Source organism: Panicum virgatum, chromosome 6N (assembly GCF_016808335.1).
Source record: "Panicum virgatum strain AP13 chromosome 6N, P.virgatum_v5, whole genome shotgun sequence".
Classification (NCBI taxonomy): Eukaryota; Viridiplantae; Streptophyta; class Magnoliopsida; order Poales; family Poaceae; genus Panicum; species Panicum virgatum.
In genome coordinates, this window is record NC_053150.1 from 28126214 (window position 1) to 28146551 (window position 20338).

General features: G+C 47.0%; 1 protein-coding gene across 1 annotated transcript; it reads right to left on the bottom strand.

Moving 5' to 3' along the window:
• Positions 1-8090: 8090 nt before the first annotated feature.
• Positions 8091-18925, bottom strand: LOC120678377 (histone deacetylase 6-like). The gene is made up of 6 exons (XM_039959538.1): positions 18323-18925; positions 9979-10419; positions 9735-9877; positions 9251-9341; positions 9026-9160; positions 8091-8464 (listed from the first exon to the last, which is right to left on the bottom strand). The coding sequence occupies exons 1-6, from the start codon at positions 18863-18865 to the stop codon at positions 8441-8443; spliced, it is 1377 nt and encodes a 458-aa protein (XP_039815472.1). The 5' UTR covers positions 18866-18925; the 3' UTR covers positions 8091-8440.
• Between the last annotated feature and the right edge of the window lie 1413 nt (positions 18926-20338).

Sequence of the window (20338 nt, forward strand, 5' to 3'; positions counted from 1 at the left end):
AGTGTGAAAGGGCCAGAAAAGGGTTTCGCTCCTAGGGTCACGTCCTACGGCCAACCTACGGCTCTGATACCACCTGAAGCGTCCCCTCATAAGAGAAGACTTAAAAGTGCTACAATATCAGTCCCAGGAGGCTGATAACACTTTTATTACATCAGATGGTACATCACCATACAACTCTTCGTGGAAGTGGGCAGTGAAGCGCCACTATCGCGAGGATAACAACCCACACCCACACAACGATATTAATTATGAAAAGGGGGTCATCAGTGTCTTGCGCCATGTGGAATCTCCTGCGGGTGACCCTAATCATAGGAAAGGTTGGGTGCAGGACGGTACCCCTACTCAGCGTCGTCAGGAATGAAGTCTGGATCTTCCTCTGTAAAAATTAAGAATGGGGTGAGTACAAACGTACTCAGCAAGTCCAACCACACCCACGGAGGGGGTATAAATAGAGTATAATGCACAGGGTAAATCAAGGATAAGGCTAGGGTTTAATTTGCGGAAAGCAAATTTTTATGTAGGGGTTCATTTGAAAGAAAGGATTTTCAAAGCAAGTTTTCTTTATACCGAATAACACATAATGTTGGCCCACACAGGACCCAAATTTTAAGCTGCAACCGGACTCCTCATCCACCGTAGCACACGGCACAACTGCCAGACACATTCCCAAAACGACTCACTCCAACCCATCCCAAAATAAACACTAGTTATGTGACCACACCGTAACTCGCCCAGTACCGTGGGCACGGCTATTCGAATAGATTTTAACTCTGCAGAGGTGTGCAACTTTACCCACAAGCGGGGTACCACAACTCGATCACCGTAGTACGGTGCAGATCCCAACAAAGCCATTACCCACCTTAGCTAGACCTGACTAGCCATCACAGGATCCACCAAGGGGTCATTGACCTATCACAGAGGTTTTAACCGGGGCATAAGTCACACAGAGCTAATCCCTTCTCCTTGATCACCCGTTGCTCTCAGCTCTCCTGATGGCTATCAGACTAACTAGTGGGGTTTATGCTAAGCCGTTGCCCATTCAACGGTCGAGTGGTTTGCACGATAGTGGAGTTAGGTGAGATGACACACCAACTCGGTCCTTAGTTGTGACAACATGGATATCTCCCTTCCTTGCTCTGCCACACAGGCACGGGCACACCAATCGGCAAATCACACAGAAATGCCATCCATCCCGTCTAAACTCATCTTTCAAAATTTCACATTTTTCCCTTCCCACACACTCACACATTTTCCTTTTATAAAACAAATTGTATTGATATTAAGGTCCTAAGCGTTCTAATAGCGATTAACATCCAAACACATTCAGACATTAACCTAGGTGGTCGAGGAATGGTTATAACAAATCAAGGGGTGGCTATCCAACCGTGTTTTTAGCAGGCAAAACATATGCAATTTTGTAAAACAGGCCAATAGGTTGTGTTTATAAAAAACTGGGACAAAACATGCATCAAAGGGCGGGATTGATCTTGCCGTCTTGAAAGCCTTCCGGGAAGTCCTGCTCGAGGTACTGTCCGTCGGGTTTGGGGTCGCGGAACTAGTCCTCGTTCGCTTGCTCACAGTACTGCTCGTCGACGGGTTCTCCCTCGTTCACACCATGATCTACGGCGCATACAAACAAACACACAATCAAGAAAAGAAATAAAAGTTTTGTCGTTGAGCTCGAATCGGAAACAATTAAGATATGGAGATAGGAGTAATATTTTAGGGTGGTTTAATAATGGTATGGCCAAAACTATGTTAGGAATGGCATAGTAAAGTTTTAGGTCGATCGGGAGTTGTTTGGCGCATGAAATGATAGGTTACAGGGAGGTTTAGGGGTTAGACCGAGACTCAAGGGCCTATTTGTAAATATTTCCGAGAGTGGAAGGGCTTGATCGTAATTTCTGGAAATATCCGAGGCATACTAAAAAGGTGTAGGGGTTTATTTAAAAATATGTTTATATGGGAAAGGATTTATTTTGGATTATAACACAAGGAAGGGCTAGATTTGCAAAAGAGGCTAAAAGGATGGGGGCTCTTTATAGAATAGAGGAAAGGGGAGGGGTTTTTTGGCAAAAGTGCCCCCCCCTTCTTCCTCCTCAGGTGCAGAACAGAGGAGGGGAAGCAGAGCGGCACCGGCGGTCGGGGCCAGCGGCTCTGGGGGTCGGCGGCGGTCATGGGGAGGGAGAAAAGGGGGAGGAGGCCATGGGGGAACCTGCTCCCCGCCTCGATTTGGGCCGGGGTGCAGTGAGGCGGTGGCGCCACGGAGGCCGGCGGGCGGCGGGCGGCGGTGCTATAGCGGCGGCGTTGTGGAGCGCGGCGGCGGCCAGGGAGTGGGGCAGAAGGGAGAGGAGGAGGAGGGGATCCTGGTGCGCCCCCTACCTTGGGCCGGGGTGGCTTGTGGATGGTCCTCCACGGCGGCGGGTGACAGCGGGCCGAGGAATGCTTGGCGGCGGCGCTACGGAGCTAGGAGAGAGCTGCGCGGTGGTGGAGGTGGTTTGTGGTGGTGATGGGCGACGCGAGGGGCCTCTTATAGACTGGGGAAGGCGGTGGAGAGGGCGAGGTGGTGGTGGCGGCCGGCGAGCCTCGCGGGCGCCATTAATGGCGTTTTGGGCCGGCTCGGCACTGCGCTGCTCGAGCGTCGAGGCGAGCAGTGGGGTGTGGTGGCATGTAGCGGGTACGGCGGTAGCTAGGTGCTCGGGGTTGGGGGGGTCGACGCGCGGTGGCCGTACGAGCTCTAATTGCCGTGCGCGCGTGCGTCAAGGCGGCGGCGCTGTGCCGGGTGGCGCGGCGCTTGACAACGGGCGGCGCGGCGCGTGGTTCACGTGGGAGGGATGCGTGCGCGTGGCATGGCAGGGAAGCAGTGCGCGCGTGCGGTCGGCGGTGATGGCGGGCACTGTGCGCGGCTCTGTTCACGGCGTTCGCGGCGAGCACGAGCGTCGAGGCAAGCGGGGGCACTGGTGCGCGCAGAGGTGGGGTAGGCGGCGGCCGGGATGCGCGCGCGCGTGGGCGAGCAGCGAGCTGCTGCGGCTGCGGACGTCGCGGCGGGTGGAGCACGCACGCGCGCGTGCGCTTGCAGCAGCGCTCGCGCAGTGGGGCAGGAGGCGCAGTGGTGGTGCTTGGCGTGGCGGGTGCGCGGGCCAGGGGGAGCACGGCGCGCGGGGCGAGCGAGCAGGGGGCCGGGGCGTGCGCGCGTGGAGGCGGCTGTTGGCGGGCCGAGCGGCGCTCGGGGGCGTGCGGTGCGTGGCAGCGAAGGGAGGGAGGAAGGGGAGAGAGGGAGGGAGAAAAAAAGGAAAAGAAAAAGAAGAAAAGGAGAAAAAGAAAAAGAAAAAAGGGAGAGAGAGAGAGAGAGAACGAGCGGAAATTTTGGCGACAACCACGGCGGTGTCGGGCACGCGTGCACAGTCGGGCGCGACGCGTGGGACGAGGGCGAATAGGGAGACGGGACAGCGGTGGGTTCGGCTGTCAGGACCGGTTTCTCGGGGAATCAGGAGATCGGGTGGAAAAGGTCCGAGCTCAACGAGAATTATTTTTTTTAGCGCATGATTTATTTGGTAATTTTTTCCGGGACGTCACACCAAGCTAATCCCCATTGAGAGAAGTTCCAAAGTTGCCGCCGATCCTCTTGCTAGTGGTGACTCTCAAGTCACACTCTCCCACGTGGATTGCTCACACCGAGCTCTAGCACATGATCCGGCCGGACCACTTGTTGCTCTTCGCGTCTCGCTCAACTAGAGTTGCTCTTCGCGGCTCCCGCGGGGTGAGCACAATACCCCTCACATTCTCTTCTCTGAAGCACCGCACAATCTTCTTGCGGGCTTCACAACGGAGACACGCCACCAAGCCGTCTAGGAGGTGGCAACCTCCAAGAGTAACAAGCACCACCGGCTTGCAACTCGATCACCTAGTGTCAATCCCTTGCAATCTCTCAAAGCAACGCATTAGAATCGCTCTCTCACTTAGCGCATATGATTTGCTCTAAACTCAAGTGAGTTGGAGGGTTCTCAAGCACTCTCACACAAGGACACCAAGTTCTCAAGGTGCTCAACCTCTCAAATAGCCGGCCACCACCTCTATTTATAGAGAGAAGCCCCAAACTAGCCGTTAAACTCAAATCCCGTGAAAATAGAGTTTTTGCGGAAAGTCCACCCCACAGGGCCCGGACGGTCCGCCATTTCAAATCCAACGGCTATATCCTCAATAAATGCTTTTCGGAGTCGACCGTTACAGCCCGGGCGGATGGTCCACCTCACAAATGGCGGACGATCCGCAGTTCATTTGGACACTCATACAGAAAGACCAAGTTTCTGCGCCCGTTTCAGGTTTCAAAGGAGGACGGTCCGCCCCCAGGGGCCGGACGGTCCGCAGTTCACTTTGGACCACCATCCAGAGCCAAAATCAATTCTGTTCGAGCTCAAACAAGACAATTGCGGACCGTCCGCGCCCCAGAAGCGGACCGTCCGCTGGTCTATTTCCAGCAGAAATGTACCTCGGTAAAACGCTCATAACTCTTAGCTCCGACGTCCAAATTAGGTGATCTTGGACTCTATGGAAAGCTTATTCATAGGGCAACACAACCCAACTGAAAACTTGATCCAAAACACAATGGATCAAAGCATTATTCTACTCCAAGGGCCAACCTAGTTTCCGGAGAACACCAAAAAATCTTTCCTCCTTCCCCAAGTTGATCAACATCAACTCCAATAACTTCTCCTTTGCAAATGTGCCAACACCACCATGTGTACACCACAATGCGCATGTGTGTTAGCATTTTCACAATCATTTTCAAAGGATTTTCACTTGATCTCACCACGCCACTCGATCCTAGCAACATCGCAATGTTAGACCGTCAAGTGGCACTAGATGACCGATATGCAAACAAGTTTGCCCCTCTTGATAGTACGGCCATCTATCCTAAATCCGGTCATGCACTTCTCTACACAACACTTGACCGGTGAAATGAAATGCCCTACAAGTCATACATTTGCCTTCGCATTCTATTTTATCTTTCCAAATGTTGATGTCACACAAGCACCAATCTCCATCAAGCCTTTTGATCATCATCATGAGTCAACACTTGGCTTGATCTTCCTTGAATGATATGATCCACTTCATATCATCACATGACCTCTTTGGTCCATCGATCTTGACCTTGCTCGCTCTTCACCGTCGCCTCGGTCCATCGGTGCCAAGTCTTGCCCAAACTTCACCGCCTTGCGGTCCGTCGCTTCAAAGCCTTGACTTGCTCTTCACCGTTGCAACCGGTCCATCGAGCCAAGCCTTGTCTCGATCTTCTCCACTTTGGTCATATGACTCCATGTCATGTCTCATATGCAATGAGTTCCTTCATCACACTATATGAACATAGCATCAACACTTAGCCATTTCTCCTCCATGACACATGTTGCTCATACTAGTGTCTTTGTGTGGACTAATCACATGTGTATCTCAACATAAATACTTATTAGTCCACCTAAGTTGTCACTCAATTACCAAAACCAAACAAGGGCATTTCACATGCTCGGCTCTACCCGAGATGGAGGAGGAAGAAAGGAGGGGAAGGCAAGATTGGGATGATGAGAATGGATAAGGGTGAGCTCGTGCGGAGGGAGGTTCACCGTGATGACCGATGTGTGGAGTTGGCGTCACCGGACTGTGTGTCGATGGCATGGGTGCGCAGGTACGGAAGAGCAGGGGAGCATGTAGCACAGTGGAGGGTTTCAAATGTTTTTCATCCAAAATTGACTAGCTGAAACCCAGATGTTTATACAGAAACTTGAATTTTGGCTAAAATAAAAGTTGTAGAGGGAGGAAAGATCTACAACTTTAATGTCGAGCAAAAGTTGATTGGAGTGCTAGATTTGGCAGAAAAACAAGAACTAGAACTCAACTTTACATGAAATGCAATCAACCAAGTATGATTAAAGCTAATGATGATGCTTAGCTATGATTAGAGATCAAGCACATAATTAGCACAAAAATTAACACTAGGGTGTTACTCTTTGGTGGAGGGGTATGCGCGGGTGGGTAAGCGAAACATGTGAGAAAAATAAAACCGTATCTTGGTAGAAATGTTCTTGAACATATGAATTTTATGGATCTATCTTTCCTCTCACTTCCCTCAACCCTAATACGTGGGTTTAATGTGAGGGTACGGCGGGTTCGGTATAGGTGAGAAATATTTTCAATTGTTTTTATCCTTACAGTATGGAAAAGAGAAGATTATGGTCGGCAATATCAATATATCAACATGATTATAGAAGAAGGCTAATTTTCGGAATACACCCTACTGTTCTGTAATTCTTTTATTTTGTTTGTCTAACATAGATCATCAGCTTAAATGACTATGATATCATGCGGCAGTTCCAAGATATTTTTTTCAGCTATATGTGCTACAACGGTTCATTTTGAGCTAATTTGTGAATACAAACATACAACAGCTAAAATTTTGCTGCTTCTTTTTTTTTTGTCAAAAGTTGCAGGTCTCCATATTAGACCTGTTTTGACTAAAAATTAAACCTGCTTCATCGATTTTGTAACGGACACGGACGATGCGAACGAAGAGCGTGCCAGCTAGAATCTCCAGCCCAAACTCTAGAGGAGGGGCCTTCGCGTGGAGCTGACGCAGCTGCGCAAAAGGTGTCTACCTGACACGTTGGTAACTTCAGGAAGCCTTGGCCGAGTCGGGGCCTCGGAGGAAGACGTAACTCTGAGTCGGAGATCACGTGGCAGTCACGTAAGAAGTAGAAAAAGCCTGGGAGTGGGTAAGCGAAATATATGGTGAGAAAAAAATTCACTTTTTGGTAGAAGTATCCTCCAACATACAATTTTTAGGAGTCTCCACCCCCCACCCACCTCCTTCGACCCTGACGGTTGAGTCCAACATGAGAGGTATAGTGAGTCTGATTTAGGTGAGAAATGTTTTTAATTATTTTTTATAGTATAGAGAATACTAATGTAATTGATCCTTTGCTTAGTAGTTTATTATTAATAATTTTTAAGAGATCTATTTCTGCTGGAGAACGTATGATGGCATATCAAAAATTAAAAATATGAACAGGTAGATCTACCGGGAGAAACAAAGGGAAATCAGCAGGTAAATAGTAGTGAGTGAAACTGTTCGTGTCAGATTCACAACCCTTAATTATTTACTTCTCTCTCTGTGTTGCTTTCGATTGCAAAAGTTTTATTTGAGCTCCAATTTTAGAGTCCCGTAGATGACTGCAAAAGTTTTGTTATGAAGAAATAAATTAGTGATCAATTTCTGTAATTAACATTTGGTTAGATTAATGACATCATTTGGATATCATCAGGTAGTTGCTAATTACATGAAGGGTCATTCCCGAAGGGGCATGTCTCTTCGGGAACGGACACTCTTGTATTTTTACATTCACCAAGTTTTATTCAATCTTGATTTTTTTTATGTGTGCGCACACTTTTAGAAGTGCTACCTTGATCGATGATAACACAGTAGTTTAATACATAACCCAACGGCAACACGGGAGGTGTTCTCATCTCAGCTCCTGGTCTACTGAAGTTGAAGCGATGAGGTGAACCGGCATCATAGTTGCAATTTTGTACGGCTGTTTGTTCTAACCGTGGCATTTCCAAAATCTGACTTAGATTGGCACCATAGTTGCAATGTTCTGTACGGCCATTCTACTATAGCTGGGATCGTGGTTTCTGGATGAATTTTGATACTGATAAGAGTAGTCCTTCCGTTCCAAAATGGAGATCATTTTAACTTTCTAGATTCATAGATTTTAGTATGCACCTTGACATAACTGTATCTAGATATATAGGAAATACTATAAATCTAGAAAAGCCAAACAATCTACACATTGAAACGGAGACGGAGGGAGTATAACATTCGTAGTTCGGTACTACCTCTATAAATGTTAACCACATATCAATACCAACCCGCATAACTCATAGATGCACCTCCAAACCAGATTGCACCTCATTTGCACTGAAGCACGACGCATTGCAACATGACAACTGGTTATGCGGAGGAGCCAAGGCTGGTTGGCTAATTTGTCCTTCTGGAACGCCCGATTTTCAACAACCATTCCAGCAGATGGCCACGCACGAACAACAATATGGCTTGCATCCGTCCAAAAAGAAATCACATCCATACAGCGAGACGCATCGCAGATACCCAAAAATCATGGGCGAATATGTATTCACTACAGCATTGTTCCATGATAATCCATACGAATGCAACCCATGGGAGCGCAATCATTTCGCTTCTCTAGGTCAACACGTTTAAGGATGCGCCTAACTGCCAGATCTAGTTAACATGCAGGAAGTCAGAAGCAGACGAAACGTTCGGTGTTTTACGGATGCTCTGGGGAAGGGTATATGTTCAGATGCTTCCCCACTCTTCAGCATGCACCTACATCAACGATCAAGAGAGCAGAGAACTCGCTCAGGGGCTCTCCTACAGATCATCCTTTGGTTCATCCTGCACCAACAACATTGAACTTTTAGGTTTAGACGACACAATTTTCTGAACAATCCTAAAACAGTAGTTTTTGCAATAACAAGCTCAAAATACTCGTTTTGGGGCCATTCTATATCCTACTGCTTTTTCAAGTCAAACCCTAAAACAGCAAGCTTTTACTCAAAACTAGTTGAGCCTTTCACAACATCATCAATAGAGAATGGCTATGGCTGGCAGGGGTGAAAATGGGACGAACATCATCCATCTGTCCATCGGACCAAAGGGGTTCAGGTACTAAATGGGATATCACGTATTTGAATCCGGATATGCATTATCTGTTCTGTAATCAATTCCGGATACTCAGTTGAATATTTGATATGCTTATAGCATGCATATCTATATCCAACAAATTTGACACTATCGGTACCCATATCTAAATCTGAGGAAAAAATATTTGTATTTGTATCCGTATATATCCGTCCATATCCATATCCATCCCTAGGCTAGTGACAACCTCCACTATCTGTTAGCAATTCTGGGAGCCAAGATATGTATAGTGTACGGGTTAGCAGAAGGGCAAACCTTCAGCTTGGAGCTGGCAGTTAGGTCTTTACTCTCACTTTTCATGTTGTCAGGATCCTCTCTATCAGAGTCATAAGCTCCTCCACTCCATAATCTGCTGCGCTGAGGTGGCCTCTTGTCCATGTCCTCCTCTTTCTATGATGCAAAATGACTCAAATGGGAAAACATGGAAAAGAAAAGAGATCTTAAATTGAAACAAGGAATTGACAATGGAATGAGAGAAACCTCCTCTGGAGCTTCAGGATCTGACGGCCTGTCATGGAACTGAGTGCTGGGAACATGTTCTATCCTTGAGAGATTCTCCAATATCATGTTCCTGCAGATTTGCATAGCAAGGTTAATCTTTGCAGATAGGGAATGTGCACAAGAAGAAGCCAGAAATGAATTCATAGTTGTCAAAGATAGGCGCTCAATGATGCACCACTGAGAAATAGAATTGTAAGAACAAGTGAATGAATTAAAGTAATATATCAATCCGTGCAACAGAACAAAGGAAATTCTCAGGAGTCAGGACGCGTATACAGTGAAATTCCACCATTTTATGGCACTTATGAAGTATTTATATACAGAAAACAAGAACTCTGAATTATAAATGAAATGATTAAGGAAAAAACATATATAATTGTTTCACTCCCCAAGTGTCCAACACCGAAGCATATGGAACAAGTTGCAGCAAATAATTTCATGCAAACAGTAAATGTTCACTTACTTTATGTTCTCCAAGTCCTTTGTAGTATTCAGGTTCTCCACACTTTTCGGTTGGATATGAAGAGTATAATCAGGACCGAAGTACTCATAGTAATCATTGTAAGGCAATTTGTTATCAGGTTCAACACCAACAGCAACTGCTGTCTGCATCACAACCACCCAATTCTGTCAGCACCCGCTAAGTGATAAACTCTCAACCAACTACTGCATTCGACTATATTTAGCATAAGGGAGAAAAGAAATACCTCGTAGCACCAGCAGCGTGCGACATTTCTGATGGTGTAACCTCCACCACCTAAAACCATCATAGGAACATTGTACGACCTAAGGAAACGGAGGCAGTCAGCATGACCCTTCACAGACAGGTTGAAACAACCTAACCTGTCTCCAGCCAATGAGTCAGCTCCACATTGGAGGACAACCACATCTGGCTGATAAACCTCCATAACTTTCTTCATGATGCATTGGAACAGATCACGGAAGGTGGCATCATCAATACCATCACTCAGGGGAACATTGAGAGCATAATGTTTCCCTTCGGCTGCCCCAACATCAGTGATATGTCCAGTACCAGGGAAAAAGTCCCCATATTTGTGAAAGGAAACTGTCATGACTCGGTTTGTAGTGAAGAAGGCCTCCTCCACACCATCTCCATGGTGGACATCAATGTCTACATATAGCACACGCTGGAACAAATGGACATTATAGCCATCAGAATTATACAATCGAAGTATAATGCTTGTATTTTCTAGGCTGAAGTAAAGGTTGACAAGAAGCATAGATGATAAGTTCAAGGAAACCTAATTGTTTTTTAACTGTAACATGTGTCCAGGATCTTTTCTATTATAATAGCAATATTTCATATAAAAACAAATACTCCCAGAAGATGCATAAATGGGTGAGGATGTTTCTGTTACCTTTAGGGAATGGAATGAACAAGAGAGAGAGAGCAGACGGCAGCAGCTCTAGCATATGAGGTAGTCAATATGGGCTGGGCCAGTCTCTATATGGGCCATACTTAACACCCCCCTTCAAACTCAAGGCGGAGGTGGAGGATTAGAAGCATTGAGTTTGAGTAAATGAAGTCGATGCTGCTCTCGAGTTTGTGCTTTGGTGAAGAAATCAGCGACTTGCAACTCTGATGGCACATACTGAAGAGCAATTGTCTGTTGATGACAATGAGACCGAGTAAAAGAGGCATCACCAATATGTTTCGTGAGTTCATGCTTGACAGGATCATTAGCAATTTGTATGGCTCCTGTATTATCACAAAGGAGAGGTGTGGGGGTATCGCAGGAAATACCAAAATCAGCTAGCAACCATCGAAGTCATACAATCTCGGAAGTGGTAGTGGCAAGTGCTCGAAGTTCTGCCTCTGTACTTGATCGAGATACAGCGGATTGCTTCTTGGACTTCCAAACAAGAGGAGAAGAACCAAGAAGGATACAATAACCAGTGACTGAACAACGGTCCGTGGGATCACTCGCCCAAGTGGAGTCCGAGTAAGAATGAAGACGGAGTGGACTATCATGAGCATAGAGCAAACACTGAGATGATGTGCCCCTTAAGTACCGTAGAACACGAAGCAAGTGTCCAAAATGAACCGATGTAGGAGCACTCACAAATTGGCTCAAGATATGCACAGCATGAGCAATGTCAGGTCGAGTAACAGTGAGATAAACAAGGCTCCCAACAATATGCCTATACCGAGAGGGATCCTCCAAGGGAGCACCATCAGTAGGACGAAGCTGTAAGTGAAGATCCATAGGTGTTGCAGCTGTCCGACTATCAGTAATGCCAGAGCGAGCAAGAAGATCATGTATATATTTGGACTGACAAAGATAATAGCCTTTGGGAGAATGCAAGACCTCAATGCCTAAGAAATAACTGAGAGGACCTAGATCAGACATCTAAAATTGCTCCCCAAGTTGCTTCTTCACATGACAAATGTGTTCTATATCATCTCCCGTGATTAACATATCATCAACATATAGGAGAAGCAAAGTACGTCCATGGGGAGAACGATGAATAAAGAGGGCTGGATCATGCTCACTTGGTGAAAAACCTGCAGCCCGGATCACAGAAACAAAGCGCTCAAACCAAGCACGAGGAGCCTGTTTGAGACCATATAAGGCACGACGAAGACGACAAACATAGCCTGAAGGTGCATGAACACCTGGTGGGGGCTGCATATAGACTTCCTCATGTAAATCACCATGGAGAAAAGCATTCTTAACATCCATCTGAGAGATAGGCCAAGAGCAAGAAGCAGCCACTGCAATTAAAGTGCGAACAGTGGTCATGTGAGCAACAGGAGCAAATGTCTCGTCATAATCAAGACCTTGAGTTTGCTGAAAACCTCTGGCAACCAAACGAGCTTTATATCTTTCAATAGAACCATCTGACTTGGTTTTAATTTTGAAGACCCATTTGCATGTTATAGGTATAGCATGTGGCGGCAGTGGAACAAGATCTCACGTTCCTGTACGATCAAGGGCAGCAAGCTCCTCAGACATAGCAAGCTGCCACTCTGGAATACTAGCAGCTTCCTGATATGTGACTAGCTCAGAAACAACAGCATTCATGCTGGGAAAACCATACTTGTCTTCAGGATGAATAGTACTACGATCTCGTAGATTATATCGTGGACCAGCCTGTAACTCATCAATATCATCAGAAACAATATGTGTCTCATCAATATTAGCATTAGAGGTATCAATAGTGGGCTCATCAATATGTGTCTCATCAATATTAGCAGTAGAGGTATCAACAGCGGGCTCATCAGAACTGGCCGAGGTGGTAGAGCTATAAGAAAGGTCAATGGGGATTTTGGGACGGCGCTTGAAGAAACGGGTTATTGGTGGTTTCGAAAACGGCTGAGATGGAGGTGGAGGTGGTGTAGGTGTCTCATAGAGAGGAGGCGTGGTGGAAACAGCAGGAGCAGGAATAGATGCGGAAGGTGAAGTGACATCGCCCGTGGATGAAATAGGAGGAAGACACATAAAAGATGTGGACTCTGTGGAAGAATATGAGGGATGTGTAGAGGGGTTATAAAAGAAAGGACGGTCCTCAACAAATGTCACATCACGAGAGATACGCATGCGACGAGAAGAAGGATCATAGCAGCGATAACCTTTATGTTCAAGACTATACCCCAGAAAAACACACTCAACCGATTGAGCAGTCAATTTAGTGCGCTCACGAGGGGCAAGCAGAACAGAACATAGCAGACACATCCAAAAACTTTAAGGTGGTCATAGTTGGGAGGCTTACCAAAGAGGACTTTCCCAGGGCACTTGCCGGACAATTTGGATGATGGTTGTCTATTGATGAGATATACAGATGTGGAGACAGCTTCCCCCCAAAAATGAGAAGGAACAAAAGAAGCAATCAGAAGGGTGCGAGCGGTCTCTATAATATGGCGATGTTTACGCTCAGCAATACCATTCTGAGCATGAGCACCAGGACATGAGAGCTGGGCAAGAGTACCTTCAGAGGTCAAAAATTTGCGAAAAGTGTCAGATAAATACTCTCCACCAGAATCAGAACGAAAAATGCGAATAGAGGTAGAAAACTGAGTATAAACCATGCGAGTGAAAGACTGGTAGATGGAGCACAATTCAGATCGATGTTTCATAAAGTAAATCCAAGTGTATCGAGAATGATCATCAACAAAGATAACATAGTATTTATGACCACCCTTAGTAGCAAAAGGTGCAGGACCCCATACATCAGAATGAACAAGATCAAAAGGCCTAGCAGAATGTGTCACACTAGAGGAATATGGTAGTTGGATCTGTTTTTCGAGTTTACATCCCTTACAATGAAAACTAGGCTCTATTGATGTATGGCCTAAGCTACCACTATTGATTAATATAGACAAGCGATAACCACATAGATGACCAAGTCGATGATGCCACTTCGCAAAGGACGATGTCGAAGACAAGGCAACGGATGACACACGAGCGGTAGAGGCAGTGGATGAAGGAAGGCGCAGGGTGTCCAAAATATAGACTAGGAGAACCTCTACGGCGATGGCCAGTCCCAATCACAGCCCTGCTTCGACGATCCTGAATAAAACATGATGTGTCATCAAATTCAACAAAACAATTATGGTCGGTGACTTGACCAACTGAAAGGAGGTTCATAGATAACTGAGGTACAAAGGAGACATTGGGTACAGAAAATTTTGAACTAGAAAGAGAACCCTGATGAGTGATATGACAAGATGTACCATCAGCTGTTTGAATAGAGGCATCATCGTTGACTGGCTTGCAAGCAACCAATTGAGACCGATCAGATGTCACATGAAAGGAGGCCCCTGAATCAAGAACCCATGACGAGTGAGCAACACCAATAGGAGAGGCAGCAGCAACAGATACGGAGCCTTTGGTAGTGGAAGTAGTACCCCGACCACGAGTAGCACGAGAAGTACCATGACCACGAGCAGCACGATACTCAGCCAGCTTCTCTGGATAGTGAGAAAAACAATTCTCTGAAATATGGGTTTTCTTGCCACAATGCTTACAAGGCTCAAAAGAGGTAGCCTTTGGCACATGAAACCGCTGAGAAGCTGCCAACACGCTATGAGGCAATGGCACTGAAGAAGACATTGACTGGAGATGAGTTTCTTCAGCAAGTAAAGCAGACAATGCTTGTGCCATAGTCAAATCAGAGTCACCATGAAGCAGCTGCCTACGAAGGGAATCAAATTCTTCCCGTACTCCCATGACAAAGCGATATGTAAGAAATCTGTCAAGAAACTTGTGTGTTGGACAATCACTAGCAGTGCATTCAGCCACCATAGAGGTCAAAGACCCAACCAGACGATCAAAGGCAGCATAATAATCATGAATGGACATGTCATTCTACTCAATTACATGAACTTGCTGCATGAGATTGTGCAAACGAGCACCACTGTCCTGAACATAGCGCTGCTTAAGAGAAGACCATATAGCCTTGGCTGTTTTGAATTTGGACAGACTGATAATCATTGACTGCTTAACACTATTGACCATAGCAGCCATCACTTTCCCATCATTAATCTGCCATGTATTGATCTCAGTAGCATTCTTGCCATCAGATGCAAGCACAGGTGGATCATTAGTTAAATGAAAATAGAGACCATGACCCCTCAATGCAGTCTCTACACAAAAGGCCCATTCAGGGTAATTCTGACCATCAAGAGTGATATTGATTACTATTGTATTGATCTGTGCCATGATGAAAGCTGCTAGAACTCGTGACCCAAACAACAGAGGGCAGGAAGGAATCAGTTACCACAGCGGAACACCCCTTTTCCTTTCTGCAGAACACAAGCAGAGCAGAGCAGAGGCACCAGCAGTAGAGCAGATCAGAGGCGCAACAGCACCAGCAGCAAAGCAGAGCAGCACCAGCAGAGCAGCAGCACAGAACCAGGCGGTGGTTGCTCCCTCTGGCGCGATTGAACAGAGGACGGGCGGAGGCCTGCAGCCAGCCGAGGCGCAACGGGCGCACGAGCGGCTGCAAACGAGGCAGGGGCGGCGACGACCGCAGACGAGCGGAGGCGCGCGTGGAGGGAAGCGCGCAGACGGCGGCCGGCGGAGGCACGGATGGGGGGCGGCGCGGACGGGCGCCGGACGAGAGCAGGGGCCGGCGCGGACCGGCGCCGGACAGGGGCGAGGGATGGCGCGGACGAGCACCGGACAGGGCCGCCGCGACAGGCGGCAGAGCTCCTGGACGGGGATGAAAACAGGGCGACGACGGCCGCTCCCGCACGCGAGCCGCAACGGGCGGCTGCAAAACGGGCTGTTGGCGGCCCGTAACGCGCGGATCCGTCGCCGGACGGCCGGTGCGGCGGCGGCAGTGGATCTCAGGTGGGATGAGTATCCCTAACCCTACCTGCTCTGTACCATGTTACCTTTAGGGAATGGAATGAACAAGAGAGATAGAGCAGACGGCAGCAGCTCTAGCATATGAGGTAGTCAATATGGGCTGGGCCAGTCTCTATATGGGCCATACTTAACAGTTTCATCAGAAAACATATTCCTAAACAGAATCAGCTTATGGCACTCAAACTGTTGGAAAACTAGATGAAATATGCATTAATAAGAAAACACTGAACTGACCTATAATTAGAACCAACGAGTCACCAATCAGTACTTAAAGTTTGACATCAAACACCAAATAATGAAAGACATATATCACACATTTAGAATGGCCAAAAGATCCATCTCGCCAGAAATCACACCCAAAAAAACATTACATGCATATACACCAACAAAAGTCAATTATGTTATTCCAAGAAATGTGAATGATACCAACTCAGTTAATATTACGAAACACGTATTTCCATTGTTTGAACTGGATCCCCCTCGGGACGTCATTCACCATTTATTACATCACTAATATACATCCCTTTACCAAAATTGGTGCTTCCAAGTTATTCCAAAGCATCAAATCTGATAATAAAATGTCTCACCATCTCAAGGAAAATCCATCAGCAGGGCAGAATAAATCATGCAGTAAACAAATATAAGATCTCACTATGCTCAGATTAGGCACAAAATAACTAGGGATGTGAAAGTAAAGATGGTTTCAACAAATGAAGTATCTCTCTTGGCACAGGACAGTGTTGTTTTGGTAACAGAGTGACGACAGCAACTTCCACTGGTCATTTCATTCTAAATGTTTCCAAATCCAAATAAGTTAGGATGACCACCAGTATATTCTCGACTGTTTTTAAAAAAAAAATCGCGACCGGACCACCAGTATATTCTCACACAGCGAATCTAAAATTACTAAAAGAAGACGGTCAGAAGTTCACTTAAGGTGGTATGGCAACGCGTTACAAGTTTTGATGGGCCACAACCACAATAGGCAGTCAGCCCACTAGCCAACTAAAGCCCAATAAAAGCAAACGGGCCATAAACCACCCCTCCCCTGCATGCCCTAGCCTCCCTATGTTATCCACTGCATGCCGCACACATCCCCAACACCACCTTATGCAGATAATGAAGCACGGAGAAGGGAAAAGAGACAATCCAAACTCCACCCCCCCCCCCCTTTAATCGTGCCTTCCCCTACTCCATATAGATAGTTCTGCCACTGACTGCTTCCTGCTAAGCGGAGGGAAAGATGTGCCAGTGGCAGCGCCAGAGTCAGTGAGGATGGGGTGTGCGGAGATTTGTGATGCCTGTATAGGTTCCCCTTATTCAATTTATTTCTTCTCCATGCTCCCTCATCCTTGCTCCCCTTCTTTGGCTAGGCGTCCGGGATGCCTTGTCCCCTGCAAAAGCCTCATCACCTAGGCAACGCCTTAAAAACACTGAGTTCACTATCCATAGTTGCAATTGTATGCCGGGCAACTCACTAATAGGATAAGCAATAAATATCCATGCATACGACAACGCCAACATCCTGAAATGCACTAGCGCACGGTTCCTAGAAACTCCTGGCTTCAGTTATACAATAAAACAATAAATATCCACGCATATGACAACACCAACTTCTCGAAATGCACTATTGCACACGGTTTCTAGAAACTCCTAGCTTCAGTGGCAGCAAACAAATACTAATACAATAAAACAATAAATATCCACGCATACGACAATGCCAACTTCCCGAAATGCACCACTGCGCAGTTCCTAGAAACTCCTTGCTTCAGTGGAAGCAAACAAATACTAATAGGATAAACGCCAACTTCCTGAAACGCACCATTACACACAATACCTAGAAACTCCTAGCTCCAAAAAAAAAATCGACCCGCGAGGGGCAAGCCGCCCCCCGGGCATTAATGTAAGAAGGACTTCTCACGCAGGCCGAGAAAACCCCCGAACCCCTACCCCACCCTTACACAAGGGCGCCGTAACCCATACCGTAACCCGTGTGAGAGCGGGCGGGGGTGAGCCGGGACCTATTTCCATGTGCTTTGGCGTGTAGGCAGGCGAGGGGATTTTTTTAACCTCAGCCCGAAATTCGCTCCCACCGGGAGTCGAACCCAGGACCTGAGGAGTGCTACTGAGGCCACCTAACCAATCCGGCTAGCTCCAGTGACAGCAAACCAATAGCATCCACCTGTCCGCATTTTGTTAGTGGCCACTGAATTGAGAATCAAGACAACCAAAATTCTCTTGCCCCTGTGGAACTCTAAGTAATCTCCAATTCCTTGGGAGATTGGGGCCGTATAACTCCATTCGCAAAAACCAAGCCCCAAACTCAATGCCCCAAATAATCACATCCATCAATCACAAACAATTAAAAATCCACATCAAAATCTAGCAAACAACCTAATAAACCTCTCCTCAGATGATGGAACAGTTAAGCAACCAAAACCAAGAGCCCAGATAAGTGCCCCTATAATTGAAATGGTCATGGAATCGGTCATCAAGGCAAGCAAAGTTCCGTTGCCCCTGCGATCTCCAAATTATCGCCCTACTCCACTCCTAAAATTACCAGGGCCGAACAATCACATAAATCGATGATAAATCATTATAATTCGCATCTAAACCTAGCAACCAACCTTTTTTTCATAACAATATCTAGCAACCAACATAATAAACAATCTCCACCGATAACAAATCCACGGATAATACTGGTTAGCACGCGTACCCTATGGAACTTGAGGAGCTCCAGGATGGCGAGGACGATGTCGTTGACGTAGCAGAACCCAGAGGCCTCGCTCTTCTTGGCGTGGTGGAGACCGCCCGCCCAGTTGACGGTGATGTCGGCATCCCCGCGGTTGAGCTTGACGGCGGCGCCGATGCTTCCCCCCGCGGAGGCCTGGCAGAAGGGGAAGAGGCCGTCGAAGACGGGGCAGTCCTCGCCGACGTTGAATCGCTTGACGGCGCGCGGATCGAGCATGCCCGGGTTCCCGGTGGCGGAGGCGAGGAAGGCGACGTATTCGTCGGAGTGGAAGCGGCGGATGTCGGCGTCGGAGGCCGGGTAGGGGCGGGAGAGCTCGAGGAGGCGGTGGAGGCCGTAGTGGACGACCAGCGAGTGCGCCATCCGGATGCGGTGGGGCTTCATCGGGTGGCCCTGCCCGTAGTAGTAGTCGCCGATCGATGGCTCGTAGAAGTAGCTCACGCGGCGGCGGTGCGCGTCCTCGCCGCCCGCCGGAGACGGCAGCGACGCGCCCTCCCCGGAGGCCGCCATTTCCTCGAGCTTTTTTTCTCTGTGTTGCTCCCCCTTCTGATTTGGGGGTTTAGAGGCACGCACAAGAAAATAGCGAGGGGATATGGGTATTTCACTGGAAATAAAAATTGTGAGAGTAAATAATACTGATTATAATGGGTTTTTCAAAATATAAATAAGCTTTTTATAAGTTGTACTATAAGTTTACCCATTTTAAACAAATATACGTACTAATACAGTATATTTTATGTAAGGTTGCACTTACTTTGTGTGGGGGAAGCCATCTTCGATCCTGCACCGAAGGTATGCGTACGACGGCATGCCCCGAAGTTGGGCCGAAGACCCCCGCCGATTCGCCGAAGGCTTCGGGCTCCGAAGCCCTCAAACGGATATCGGCCCGAGCCCATCAAGTGAAGAGATTGTACATCAATTAGGCAAAGAGGTCGTGGACCCGACATGGGTCCGCGGGCGAGTGCAAGCTGTAATCCATTACTGTTGTAAAATTACCGGTGTACCCACGGAATATTTTTAGGATCTAGCCGTTGGAGGGTAAAAAGGTGTAATTAGGCGAGGGAGTAGTTGGACTGATGTATATAAATACTCAGTGCATTTCCCTATGATGGGACATTGAATACAGAGTTATTGTCGCACCATTGTCGTGCACTTTGTTGTGTGTTCCTTATTCCACGTGTCGTTCCGTTTCCGAGGGAGTCTTCGTTTTCTTTCCCGAGTTGTTGTGATACTCCTTTGCTCCGAGGAGTATCCTCCACCAACACCTTACACGCATAAAAAAATTAATGTTGGGTTGCTAATTTGCAAATATGGATAGTTTGGTTTAGAGCATCATTAATAAATTTCTAATTTCATAATGTAGTACTCGAGTGGGTTCTCAATCTAACACAAGTTTTAGAATCTTAGCCTCAAAAGTATTCTTCTACCTCCAATGGAGAAGGGGAACCTCCCTCAATTTTAACTTTTTGAGAGATGAACCAACTGTCGCATGTCGCAAACCTGTTGAGCTCATCCAACAGATAAAAAGAGAATGGAGCAATGAGGAAGGAGAAGTTCACAAACAGAGAGAGCCAAAATTGGGCACGAGGATGACATGGTGGCTTTCCTTGTCCTGCAAATCAAGCTCCGGTACTTCTCTATTTGTGACTCGGCCCTCACCGTCGTCAAGGTGCAAGACTCATCATACCGCTCTCTCTGCACATGTTGGACGTAGATGCAAAGTGAGGGAGGTAGGGTGAAGGAGTGTTTGGCGAAGGAGCATGTCGAATGTAAAGGTGGCAATGGAGAGGAAGGCAGAGAGGTGTGGTCACCGGAGATAGAGGAGAGAATGTATGTGAAACAATGTGTAAGAAAGAGATAGCAAGAGAAGGTACAATTGATGAGATGAGGAGAGAAATAGGAAATAAAAAAAGGAGATGTTCAAGTGGATCATATGTGCCAAGAATTGTATTGGGATGGTATTTTAGAGTTTATTGGATCACC